Source organism: Ranitomeya imitator, chromosome 7, assembly GCF_032444005.1.
Source record: "Ranitomeya imitator isolate aRanImi1 chromosome 7, aRanImi1.pri, whole genome shotgun sequence".
NCBI lineage: Eukaryota > Metazoa > Chordata > Amphibia > Anura > Dendrobatidae > Ranitomeya > Ranitomeya imitator.
This window is the reverse complement of record NC_091288.1, coordinates 42,891,289-42,905,299: the sequence shown is the minus strand read 5'-3', so window position 1 is coordinate 42,905,299 and position 14,011 is coordinate 42,891,289. Positions and strand designations below refer to the sequence as shown.

General features: G+C 44.1%; 1 protein-coding gene across 3 annotated transcripts in view; it reads right to left on the bottom strand.

Moving 5' to 3' along the window:
- Positions 1-14,011, bottom strand: part of METAP1D (methionyl aminopeptidase type 1D, mitochondrial) — a 244,591-nt gene that overhangs the window by 191,259 nt on the left and 39,321 nt on the right. For 2 of the 3 annotated variants that reach the window (XM_069733142.1, XM_069733144.1), the window contains exon 2: positions 8,417-8,646. The exons of the other annotated variant lie outside the window; for it this stretch is intronic. In XM_069733142.1, the coding sequence (XP_069589243.1) occupies positions 8,417-8,501 (85 nt within the window). In that variant the 5' untranslated portion in view covers positions 8,502-8,646. The remainder of the gene's footprint in view (positions 1-8,416; positions 8,647-14,011) is intronic. 3 annotated transcript variants of the gene reach the window in all.

Here is a 14,011-nt window from a genome sequence, read left to right as displayed (position 1 = left end):
TCCTGGAAACCCATAATTGAAATCCTACAAATCAACTTAAAACTAGAATTCTTTTGAAATATAACCTAATATTTAGACAATCCATAGCGGGTGAGGAACCCATGTGAACTGAAACTGATATAGCTGGAGATTCCACATATAAAGTCAACCAGAATTTCTACTTCTCTTTCCTATCTTATCGTTCACAACCAACGATTGAACCATGGAAAACCATTTCCCAACAGTTAGTTTATTATCTTCTCTCTTGACGAACCTCATTTGTGTGTTAACCTGGGCTGTGGAAGAAGGAAGGAAAGAAGGAAGGAAAGAAGGAAGGAAGGAAGGATAAATGTACTGAGATATTCTTGAAAATAATCTGTTGCCATCAATCAGGATGATAAAGATGAAACGAGGGTGGACATTTTGGCAAGACAATGATCCCTAATACACAGCCAAGGAAACTGGTTTCAGAGAAAGAAAATAAAGAAATAAAGCTGCTGGAATGGCCCAGCTAATCACCAGACCCGAATCCTATAGAAAATTTATGGAAGGATCTAAAGCTCAGAGTTCATACAAGGAGCCCACAGGACCTTTAGTATTAGAAGAGTGTGAGGAAGAATGGGCCAAAATCACACCTGAGCAATGCCTGCAACTAGTTTCTCCATACAGGAGGCATCGTGAAGCTGTCATCACCAACAGAGGCATTTATACTAAGCATTAAATAAATTTCAGTACATGTGTTCAATACTTTTTCCCTCTGTCATTTCTCATTATTACACATAACTTAATTTATTGACATCTATGGTTTGATGTCTTTGCCTGTGTGGACTGGATGAGTTGTTACTGACATCTGGAGAGAATTTCATGTCTATAGCACCTTTACTTAGAAAACTGGTGACATGTTCAATACTTATTTCACCCACTGTAGATATCTCCTTTGAGAAACGTGCCTTGGAAATATTTCTCAAGTACTGATCCATTTTAGTGATCAGGACAACGTATTATTATGACCTAACAAAGAGACCAGTGTGGTCTTGAAATGTATTTAAAAAAAAAAATTATATATGTGCTTCACTGCCGCCTGGCTCCCTTTGCATACCACATTGATTTAACGATTTGCAATAAAATATACATTATAATAAGGACAGTAAATGGAATAATATAAAATACACATGCTGCCAATCGCAATCATCTAGAGGAGAGATCTTCGATATACAAGACTATAAATGACCCGGTAATACACAGTGTTAGAGGCAGATGTGCGGCGGCATTGTACTTATGTACTCAACAACAAAATACATGGAGAAGACTACAGCTATCTGTTGTGTGCGCGCTTTGTTGTTGCTGATCGCAGGTCAATGTAGTCTTTGAATAATTCTATACATTCTGCACACAGAAAAGGCAGATTTGCTAATAGCGTGGAGAGAAAAATAAAATATGGAATTTTGGAGATAATGTGCAGCTCATGACCTAGAAAATCGAAAAAGCACTACATGAAATGTTCTGAGTGAAAAGCGCAAGGCAAGTTCAAGCTCACAGCCTGGTCACTGCTGTGCTGAAAGTTTCTCACACAGCTAACGCCAGGGGAATAAAGCCCCTTTACTTACACATGAGGTCTGGAAAATGTCAGCGCTCCAACTGGCAAAAGCAACATTCCACTTTGCTCATTACACTTTAGGAAGAAAATATCAGAATTTATCTTAAAGCATCTAAATCAAAACCAGAAGCCTCGGACTCGGCTCAGAATCTTTTGCCTTTTTTTTTTAAGAACAAAATAATCTGAGGCTGGAAATCAAGAACAATTTGTCTTTTTTATCTGTCTGACTGATAAGTCACATTCTGATATTGGTTCCTGAAAACAACACCATACTTACCTAAAAAAGAAATAAAATAAAAAAAAGAAAAATATAAAACAGAAAAATAAATATATATATATATATATATATATATATATATATATATACACACATACATACATATGTATGTATGTATGTGTGTATACATATATGTATATATATATATATATCTACTATATAATTGTCTAAGGGTCACTTCCGTCTTTCTGTCTGTCCTTCTGTCTGTTTGTCTTTCTGTCTGTCACGGAAATCTCAAGTCCCCGATTGGTCATGGCAAAACAGCCACAACCAATCAGCGACTGGCACAGTCTGGCAGCAAAATGGCCGTTCCTTACTCCCCGCAGTCAGCGCTCACACAGGGTTAATATCAGTGTTAATGGACAGCGTTATGCCGCAGTGTAATGCACTCCGTTAACACTGCTATTAACCCTGTATGACCAACTTTTTACTATTGATGCTGCCTATGCGGATCCAGAACAGTCCTTTCCCGCTCCTCGCGACACTCCGGTAACCGCTCCATGCATTGCGATCTCGCGAGATGATGACGTACGCCCCTGGATCTAGGCGAAGCATTTACCGATGCTCCTCGCACGCTCCAGTCCCAAGAGTGCATTGCGGTCTCGCGAGATGATGACGTAGCGGTCTCGCGAGACTGCAATGGATTCTTGGGACCGGAGCGTGCGAGGAGCATCGGTAAATGCTTCGCCTGGATCCGGGGGCCAACAGAAGGTGAGTATATAACTATTTCTTATTTTAATTTTTTTTTTAACAGGGATATGATGCCCACATTGCTATACACTACGTGGGCTGTGCAATATACTACGTGGGCTGTGCAATATACTATGTGGCTTTGCAATATACTACGTGGCTGTGCAATATACTATATGGCTCTGCAATATACTACATGGCTGTGCTATATACTACGTGGCTGTGCTATATACTACGTGGGCTGTTATATACTACGTGGGCTGTACTATATACTACATGGGCTGTATTATACACTGCGTGGGCTGTTTTATACTACGGGGCTGTTATATACTACGTGGGCTGTGTTATATACTGCGTGCGTGGGCTGTTATATACTACGTGAGCTGTGTTATATGCTACGTGGGCTGTTATAAACTACGTGGCAGTGTTATATGCTATGTGGGCTGTTATACACTCCGAGGGCTGTGCTATATACTACGTGGCTGTGCTATATACTCCGTGGGCTGTGTTATATACTACGTGGCTGTGCTATATACTACGTGGCTGTGCTATATACTACGTGGGCTGTTATACACTCCGTGGGCTGTGCTATATACTATGTGGCTGTGCTATATACTACGTGGCTGTGCTATATACGCCGTGGCTGTGCTATATACGCCGTGGCTGTGCTATTTACTACGTGGGCCGTTATATACTACGTGGCTGTGCTGTATATTACGTGGCCGGCCGCGAACAATCAGCGACAGGCGCACTCCGGCCGTGAATTGGCGCGCAATTTGAACCACGCTTCGCTAATTGGTCTTGCCTTGCGCAGGCGTGTACTACGGAGGACATAGAATGAACTTCAATCCAATCTTGCGGCCAGCATGCAGCCAGCGGGTAAGGAAAGGGTGAATCAAACACCCAAAAACTCCGCCCATATGACCCAAAACCGGTCCCGCCAAATTCAGGTGACAGGTTCCCTTTAAGCTACAAGTCTGCAGTCAGTCTATGGAACAAATTTATCACAATTTAAAAAATAAATTTATTGAACATAAAAACCTGATTTATTTTCTGGTGACATAAGACCTTTAAAGAAATGAGAAGGGGCAGAAAAAGACCTAAAATATGAAGGTCCGGCACACTATTGCATTGTAGCGGACTAGTTATCTTCAACAAGAACTATTGTCTGCCACTATCCTTATGCCACAATGTATCAACACACAACTAAAAAAATAGAACATTAAAGTAAACAGCGCACCACAAGTTGACAGCATTGGAATGAATATAGGGAACACAATACATGAACGCTGTACATATATTAAACAGTGACACTTTAATTTTATTTGGCACGCAGACTGAACCATTACTTCTCTGTCTACTTCTAACAGCTGTCCCCAGATCTCATACCTCTGCGAAATTGTTTTAGGAAAAGTGTACAGCGAAAAAGCAATTGCTTTAGGAAATATGACTATCCAGCTCACGTGCTCATTTCACACAAAGCACTCCTTCTCAGCAGGTCCAGACCAAGTCTTCGCATAGTGATAGAGGAAAAAGGTGTTTATGTATGCAGCAATGGAAACATATATCACTTATGACACAAAGCAATAAGCACTCCTTAAAATACACTCCGTCACTGCCAATCACAGGAGGTGCAAGCTACATAAGCCAAAGAATAGAGTGTGAAGTGTAGAGGGCTTAACCCCATCAGCAAATAATCACAGCAATAAATAACCAGACAAACAATTACACATGGCTAACAGATACCCATCTCATAACTCTGCTGGAGGAACTGCACAAATCTAAGTCCTGCCAGATTCACATGTGAATTGATTTTGGATGCAAAACAAATAAATTACATCCATGTAGAATGACTTAAGACAGGGTTCAGATGAGCATATGAAAAATCGTCAATTTTGAATTAAGAATTTTCATCTCTATATTATTAGGACTCTAAATAGGAACCCGAGAGTGGACCCTCTGTGTCGTGAGTCTATAGCCCCCCGAGGGCGAGTGGGCCAGATTGAACCACCCCCTATACAGGGAGCGTTAGGGGCAGGCCCAAGGGGGATGGAGTCACAACAGCTGGAGCCAAAGGGGCGACTATAGGCAGGACAAGAGAAGAGACTGGGGTATGGACGGAGTGGATAGGAACAGGGAACAACTGGAAACAGGGGAATATGGGAGACAAGAGGAACCAGGTGAACCAGTGACTGACAGCGGCACGATGCTTCAAAAAGAGAAAATGAAATAGTAAAGACTGGCAGATCGGGACGGAACTGGCGGACAAGACAATACACCGGACTGGTACAGCAGAGACGCAAGGAAGGCACAGCTGGGACACAGGGGCACGGCAGAGACACTGGGCAGGTACAGCAGAGACACAGGGCAGGCACAGCAGAGACACAGGGAGCCTGAGGATGCTAGCGTATCACCATAGAAGCACAGGCGTCTTACCTCAGAAGACGCTGGGAAGAAATACCCGGTGGGCGCTGCCATGATGGGGCGGAGCCATCAGGTCAAGACCTCCCAGGAAACCTAGCTGCAGAGGAGGCGCAACTGCGCATGGGCGAACCGCCGACGTGCCGCGATCCCGAGAAGGCGGGCGAGGAGTGGCAAGGGACCACGTCGGGATCGCGCCAAGGAATGGAGGAAGGAAGGTAAGTATCCGAGGCCGTGACAGTACCCCCTCCTTTACTGCCCCTCTTTTTAATGCTAGAGAGGAATCTCCTCATATGAGGAGCATTGATGCTTTCTCGGGGCTCCCACGATCTCTTGTCAGGACCGAATCCTTTCCAATCAATCAAAAAAAAAGTCCTCCCTCTAACAGTCTTTTTGGCTAGAATACCTTTTACATCAAAGACACCATCAGAAGTGCTGGGTTGAGGAGAGTGAGAAGGAGAAGAGTGAAAGCGAGTAAACACTGCGGGCTTGAGGAGTGACACATGGAAGGCATTGGAGATAGTGAGGCAGGCAATTTCAATTTGTAGGACACATCATTGATGCGACTTAAGATCTGAAATGGACGAATGAAACGTGGACCTAGTTTACGAGAGGGGATCTTAAGTCTAATATAACGTGAAGAAAGCCAAACCTTATCGCCCGGAAGTTATGGAGGAGCGTCCAGGCGTTTCTTTTTGGCATACCTCTTCATCCTGCAACTAGCCCTCTCAAGAGCCTTTTTAGTCTCCTTCCAAATTTTAGAGAATTCCAAGGACAATAAGTCTGCCGCAGGTACACTCGAGGTGAGGGAAACGGGGAGTGGAACACCGGGATGTTGCCCAAAGACCACAAAGAATGGAGACTTGGAAGAAGATTCACTGGGGTGGTTGTTATAAGCGAACTCTTCCCGTGGGAGAAGAGAGACCCAATCATCCTGGTGAGCGTTGGAGAAATGCCGAAGGTAGGAAGTTAGAGCTTGATTGACTCGTTCCACCTGACCGTTGGATTGTGGATAAGTTGAGGAGAAATCCAGGTTGACCTTCATTAATCCACAAAGAGCTCTCCAAAAACGGGAGGTGAATTGGACCCCTTGGTCTGACACAATGTGCTTTGGAAAGCCATGAAGTCGGAAGACATGGTGAAAAAAAATCTTCGCCAACTCAGGAGCGGAAGGTAGTCCTAGCAAAGAAATAGAGTGGGCCATCTTGGAGGACCGATCCACAATCACTAGGATAACGGTACAATTCAAAGAACAAGGCAAATCAGTAACAAAGTCCATAGCAATATGGCTCCAAGGAATGGAAGGCACAGGCAGTGGATGCAGAAGTCCAGAAGGTAACTGTCTGGGAACCTTGTTTCTGGCACAGGATGAGCAGGAAGCAATGAACTCCAAGACGTCTTGGTGGAGCGACGGCCACCAATAATGGTGGGAGATAAGAGAGTGTCTTCTTGACTCCGGCATGCCCAGCAATCTTGGAGGAATGTCCCCAACGCAAAACTTTTCCTCTGTCAAGATCCAATACCAAAGTCTTGCCAGGTGGTGGAGAGATCACCTTCAGAGGGGCTAGGGTGATGATCCTAGCTGGATCGAAGATATGTGCTGGACTCTCCTCCACATCCATTGGCTGGAGGGACCTAGAAAGAGCATCCGCTTTGATGTTCTTATTACAGGATCGAAAGTGAGTTTAAAGTCAAAATGCCCGAAGAACAAGGACCACCTGGCTTGCCGTGGGTTGAGCCTTTGAAAAGACTGAATATAGGCTAAATTCTTGTGGTCCGTGAATATGATGAATGGATGGACGGCTCCTTCAAGAAGACTTAAAGCAAACTTAATAGCCAGTAGTTCCTTATCCCCAATGGAATTATTACGTTCAGGAGAGGAGAAAGCTTTGGAGAAAAAAACCACAAGTAACTAAGTGGCCAGAGATGGATCTTTGCCAAAGGACTGCCCCATCTCCAATGGAAGATGCGTCGACCTCGAGGGTAAATGGCCTATTAGCATCTGGGCAATGAAGCACAGGAGCTGTAGCGAACTTTTGCTTCAGAGTCTGGAAAGCGTTTTCAGCTTCAGAGGACCAATAATTGGGGTTGACCCCTTTGCGAACAAGAGCAGAAATTGGTTTGGCAATAGAGGAAAAATGAGGGATAAATTGCCTATAGTAATTGGCGAAGCCAAGAAAACGTTGGATTGCTTTTACTCCAAGAGGACGTGGCCAGTTGAGGACAGCAGATACCTTCTCGGGATCCATCTCCAGGCCAGATCTCGAGACAATGTAACCAAAGAAGGGCAAAGAAGACTGCTCAAAGATGCACTTCTCGATCTTAGCGAAGAGATGATTCTCCCTTAGACGTTGCAAAACTTGACGAACATCTCGTCGATGGGTGGATAGACTTGGAGAAAAGATGAGAATGTCGTCCAGGTAGACCACAACACTGGAGTAGAAAGGTTTGTGGAATACATCATTTACAAATTCTTGGAATACCGCAGGAGCGTTGCAGAGGCCAAACGGCATAACTAACTACTTGTAGTGACCGTCAAGGGTATTGAATGCGGTCTTCCACTCATCCCCAGTACGAATTCGGACCAGATTATAGGCTCCTCGCAGGTCAAGCTTGCTAAATATTCGCGCTCCCTTCAGGCGATCAAAGAGCTCTGGGATAAGTGGTAACGGGTATTAATTCTTCACCGTAATGTTGTTTAGGCCTCTGTAATCAATACAAGGATGAAGGGAGCCATCCTTCTTTTTTTTTAAGAAGAAGCCTGCTCTGGCAGAAGATTTCCAGATGAAGTCTTTGGCCAGATTCTCCTGAACATACTCCAACATGGCTAGCGTCTCTGCAGGCGAGAGAGGATAGATCCTTCCTCTAGGAGGAATAGCTCCAGGGATGAGATCAATAGGGCAGTCGTAGAGTCGGTGCGGAGGATGGCTCTCAGCCTCCATTTTGTTGAAAACATCTGAGAAAGAACTGTAAACAGAGGGCAATCCGGAGATTGAAGAGAGACGAGGAACACCTACTGGACGCACCGGCAGCAGACAATGCTCCCGGCAGGACTCTCCCAAGCGCAAAATATTACCATTATGCCAGTCTAAGGAGGGCTCATGGATCCACAACCAAGGAAGACCGAGAAGTACCGGATGAGAAAGACCGGCTAAAACATAAAATGCAATTTTCTCCTCATGCAAAGCCCCCACCTGAAGTTCCGCCTCCTGCGTAACCTGAGTAATGGTCTCTTGTAAGGGTTTGCCATCCATGGATGCGAAAATCCGAGGATTTTCCAAGGTCCTCACAGGGACAGAAAATTTAATGACCTCCTCGAGCCTAATAAAATTCCTCGCTGCGCCCGAATCTATATATTCGGCTAGAGAAAAACCTTTACCACCAACATGCAACAAAACAGACAAAGTAAGAGGTACAGAGGTATCACATACACCTAGGGAGGTCTCTCTTACCTGGCATAGGCGGAGACGTTTTCCGGACGTTCTGGACAAGCTCGCAGCAGATTGGAGGCAATAGAAGTAAAGACCCTGAATGCATGTCTCCTTACGTCGTTGTTCCGACGTCCTAAGACGATCGACATAGGTTCTGTAGCAGATGCAGTGGAGGATGTTCTGAGTCAAGGGCTGGGCGGTATACGAGTGGATGGTGGAGGATGAAGAAGTCTCCTCTCCCAGTCACGCTCCTGGAAACAAAGATCAATATGGGTAGCCAGGGAAATCTAACCCTCCAAGACAGTTTGAGTGTCACGACCTGCGAGCCCGTCTTTTATACGTCCAGAGAGACCCCACCAGAAGGCACCCACCAAGGCCTCATTATTCCAGCCCAAATCAGATGACAGTGTACGAAACTGGATAGTGTACTGGCCTACAATTAGGGACCTTTGGTGGAGGTTAAAGAGAGACTCTGTGGTAGAGCCCAGACGTCTCAACTCATCGAATACACGACGAAAGGTCTCCAGAAATACTGACAACTGGGAAACCACGGGATCATCATGCTCCCAGAGAGGATTGACCTATGCCAAGGCGTCCCCCTCCAGGTGGGAAATCAACAAGGCCACTTTAACCCGATCAGTAGGGTATTGCTGGGGCAAAAGTTCAAAATGGAGCCGATATTGATTCAGAAAACCCCGACACAGTTTGGGATCATCGTTGTACCAAGGTGGTTAGCCAAACGGGGAGGAGGGTGGGGAGAAGAAACTGGGGCAGAAGTGGAGGCGGCTGACTGCAAGGAGAGCAACCGGTCATCCACCGAAGCCATATAACTAAGAATATGAGCCTGGGTGTCTCGCTGCTGAGCTAGCTCTTGTTGTAGACCAGCTAGCTGAGAAGCCCTCCTAGGATCAGAAGACTGGAGAGCGGAGAGTCCATAGTTTTCATGAAGGACATAATGCAGGTCTGATTCACCTGTAAAAAGACCAGCTCTTTCGGGGCAGTTGAAGCTCCAGTGGGATCCATGGGCTGTGCTTACTATTAGGACTCTAAATAGGAAGCCGAGAGTGGACCCTCTGAGTCGTGGCTCTAGAGCCCCCGAGAGCGAGCGGCACAGATGGAACCACCCCCTATACATGGAGCATTTGGGGCAGGCCCAATGGGGATGGAGTCACAATAGCTGGAGCCAAAGGGGTGGCTACAGGCAGGACAAGAGAAGAGACTGGGGTATGGACGGAGTGGATAGGAACAGGGAACAACTGTAAACGGGAATATGGGAGACAAGTGGAACCAGGAGAACCAGCGACTGACAGCGGCACGATGCTGCAAAAGAGAAAATGAAAATAGCAAAGACTGGCAGATAGGGGCGGAACTGGCGGACAAGACAATACACCGGACTGGCACAGCAGAGACGCAAGGAAGGCACAGCAGGGACACAGGGCAGGCATGGAAGAGACCCAAGGCAGGCACGGCAGAGACACTGGGCAGGTACGGCAGAGACACTGGGCAGGTACAGCAGAGACACAGGGCAGGCACAGCAGAGACACAGGGAGCCTGATGAGAGAGCGCGATAGCAAGGATGCTAGCGTATCACCATAGAAGCACAGGCGTCTTACCCCGGAAGACGCCGGGAAGAAATACCTGGTGGGCGCCGCCATGATGGGGCAGAGCCATCGGGTCACAACCTCCCAGGAAACCCGGCGGCGGAGGAGGCGCGACCGCACATGCGCAAACCGCCAACACACCGTGATCCAGAGAAGTCAGGCGAGGAGCGGCAAAGGACCATGTCGGGAACGCGCCGAGAGATTGGTGAAGGAAGGTAAGTATCCGAGGCCATGACATATATCATCTCTGTGTCATCTATACAGTGGATTTAAAAAAAAAGTCTATGCACCCCTGTTAAATGCCATGTTTTCAGAAGAAACATTTCAGAACTTTTTTCCACCTTCAATGTCACCCATAATCTGCACAATTCAACTGAATTTTTTTTGTGGAAAAAGAAAAATTAAGAACTAAAATAATGTGGTTGCATAAATATGCACACCCTTAAACTAATACTTTTGTTGAAATACCCTTTGAATTTATTATAGACTTCTGTCTTTTGGGGCAGAAGTCCATCAGCATGGCACATGTAGAATTGGTAATCTTTACCCACTCTTCCTTGCAGTAGCTCCAAATCTGTCAGATTGCAAAGGTCGTCTCCTGTGTATAGCGCCCTCTTTAGGTCACTCGCAGATTTCCTATTAACAGGTCTGGGCTTTGGCTGGACCATTCCAAAAGTTTGATCTTGTGGCAAAGCCATTCTTTTGTTAATTTGGAGGTGTACTTATGGTCGTTGCCATGCTGAAAGGTGAAATTCCTCTTCATCTACAGATTTTCAGCAGAGGCCTAAAGATTATGTAGCAAAATTGATCAATATTTCCCTCCAGCTGCTGAAAAACAGTCCCAAAGCAAAATGCTGCCTCCACCATGCTCCACTGTGGGTATGGTGATCTTTTGCTGCTGCTCAGTGTTGACTTTGAGTCAAACATACCTTCAGGAATTCTGCCTAAAACATTCAACTTTGGTCTCATCAAACCATAATACATTGTCACACCTACTTTTAGCATGTATATTTCAGCAAAACATTGCCGGACTTATATCATTTTCTTTGTACAAGTTTAAAGAGTAAATTATTCTTTTACAAGACCAAGTACAGTTTCCTATGTTAAAGAAGAACTCCCATCAAAGTTTTTATCCTCTGAATATTTTGCAGTCATCATATTATATAGCACATTGCACTTACAATTGCTCATTCTGCCTTTCTACCCAGCTAATTCTTATCTTTTCTTATGCTCTATTTAGAAACAGAAAGTCTTGTGTCCCTGCAGAAATCATTCCTTTCTTTAACTCTGGACCCAACAGCTCCCTCCTCCCCCTGCCAGGGACTTTTGCAGTGACCAAGTAAGGGAAAATTAACCTCCTGTTTCCACATAGAGCCTAGAAGGAATCAGCTAGTCCGTTTTGAATCACATGAGGTCATAGACCTAATGGAAAAGAGAAGAATTATGTGGATTGAGTTACAAAATGAGTAATTTCAAGTACACAAATACATATATATTTGTAATGTATATGCAAAAAACATATGCAATATGGATGCTTCATATTGGATCCTTTATTTTTTGCACACCTACAGACTGAAATGGGCAAGTCTGAGCAGAAAAAAAGGAAGAGACAAGCGCATATTTTGATTTGTTTCATCACAATTGCTCATCTGAACAGCCCCATTCAATAGCATTGTCCCATCTGCTATTCAATTCAACACAGTATAAATAAATAAAATTATTATTTGTACTGAGAGAAATATTGGACAGGGAGATCTCAATCAAAGTTCCTTTAGCAGGGGTGGGCAATACATTGTAGTTAAACTCTGCAGTCATTCTAGGTCCACTCTGCCATCACACACCATCTGCACATTTTAGTATGTGTTTTATTGCTTTCTCTCCTTATTTATGGCTAAAATGTAATCTGTGCTGCCCTCTATCTAGATTCACCCTTAAATGGACTCTGCATTCCATTCTTTTGCTTTTCTACAGGCTATTATAGTTGTTCCTGATTGGTTATGCTACAACAAGTGATGTTATAGCTGCATGGCATTATGGGAAAGCCCACCCAGTCTTTCCAGAGGTTATGTTATCCATTTCTGGCAGATGCAATCTGCTAAAATGTGTAAAATATTGGTGGTCATTTTAAGTGCCTTATGCAAAGAAAACTGCAAACTGAATTCATCAGCTTCAGCGAATTCCTAAAAATTAATTGCAAATTGGATTCGTTCATCTGTACAAAATTTCACGTGCAGAGACAATTATTGAATTGTATTCTTTGCTCGTTAGTAGCACATGATGTAAAATGTTTAAAACGTAGACTTTTGTATCCTAAAAGTAAAACGAGGCTTGTTCCTGGTTATAAACAATTCAAGGAATATATCACAGGCTTTGCCCAATAGTAATATTTAATTAGCGTGAATAGAAGCAACATCAATGACTAAATCAGTCCTCATATTTACACAGCAGATACATTATAATGGTTGCGAATGTCTTTTTTTTCTAGAAGATGCCCTTTTTGCAAAAATTAAAAGCGACACAAATGTTATAAAATGAAAAAAAATTATACATTACTAACCTTTTCAGCCTCTGCTGTGCCTACTGGCATTACTGGCATCATGGCTCAGCAGCACGGAGTTACGTCAGCATTACAACACAATTACAATGATTGGCTACAGTCAACAAGACCACCAAGGACTGCTGAGACATTTAAGGGGTTGTTCAGGTTTGGGATTCAAGTCTGCAGTTCCTCTTTGTGACTGCAGACTTGTGAATCCTCACAGTGCGCACACTGTGTGCTGTCAGGATTCTCCAGTGCTGGGAGCAAGGAATCACATAATTGCAAGTATGCGATTTGCATTCTTCTGGTCACATTCCAACTAGATGTGCCCAGCCTTGCTCAATTCACTAGTATGGAGCGAGGCCGCGCACGTCTAGTCGGCACTAAGCTAAACTGAAAAAAAAGAAACTGGCGTGCAAGTTGGTATGGATGCAAAGTAGGAGCATGTTCACACTGGGTTTTTCTGGCCAGTGTGAACATGCTCCTATTCTGCAGGCACACCCTCTTGTACTCCAGCTCATTTTTTTCAGATTAGCTTTAGATTTCTGCGTTTAGTGCAGGTAAGGGTGCGGCCTCCCTTCCTTTGAGATGGATAATACATTTACAAACCTCCTCATTAGCTGTGTGTCCATGTTTGGCACCCAATTCTGCTCAGCCCTTATTCACATAGGACATCACTATGACGCAGGGTAAAGTTTTAATATTACAGGTTAGGGCCATCCCGAATTTGGGTACACCTTGACGTTGGTGGGATGGCTTTTACACTTTTTTTTTTTAATCATAAGGTATTTACTAAGTACCCAATGTTATTTATATGCACTAATTCTTTTATTTATTTACTTACAGCAGGGTATATGTTCATTTTGTTTCTGTCTTGGGCTTTGTATGGAGAATCCTGACAGTGTGTGCGCTGTCAGGATTCACAAGTCTGCAGTCACATACTGTGACTGCAAACTTGAACCCCCAAGTCTGGACAACCCCTTTAACATTGGGGGATCTTTTTTTTAACATAATCACATTATTGGCTCTTATATTTCAGAAACTGTACAACCCCTTTAAGACTGCCAACAATTGTCATAGTTGTGTCAATCAGTTGTGTTTATTGACCACTGTCCACTATATCTGGGCTTGGAAGAAATACTAAGATTTGGGTAAAAATAATGGTCCGGATGACTTCAAGAATGTGAGAAGCGAACGCCATCATAAATCGTGCAATATACAGAACCATTCTATGCGCCCTAGAGACTAGAAAATGGCCAAGCAATTTACACTGTACACAAACCCGGTTATACCACACAGAGTTCTTAAAGAAGACAGCAGGGGCTTGTGTACCTCATCCAACAATGTGGGGGGCGACAGTCATAAAGGTCAACAAAAATAACTTCCTAACACAATATCTATGGCAAATACAGTAGATCATCATCCATCTATCCATTTTAGTAAACAAGAGTAATTTTTACTGTTGGATGATATATA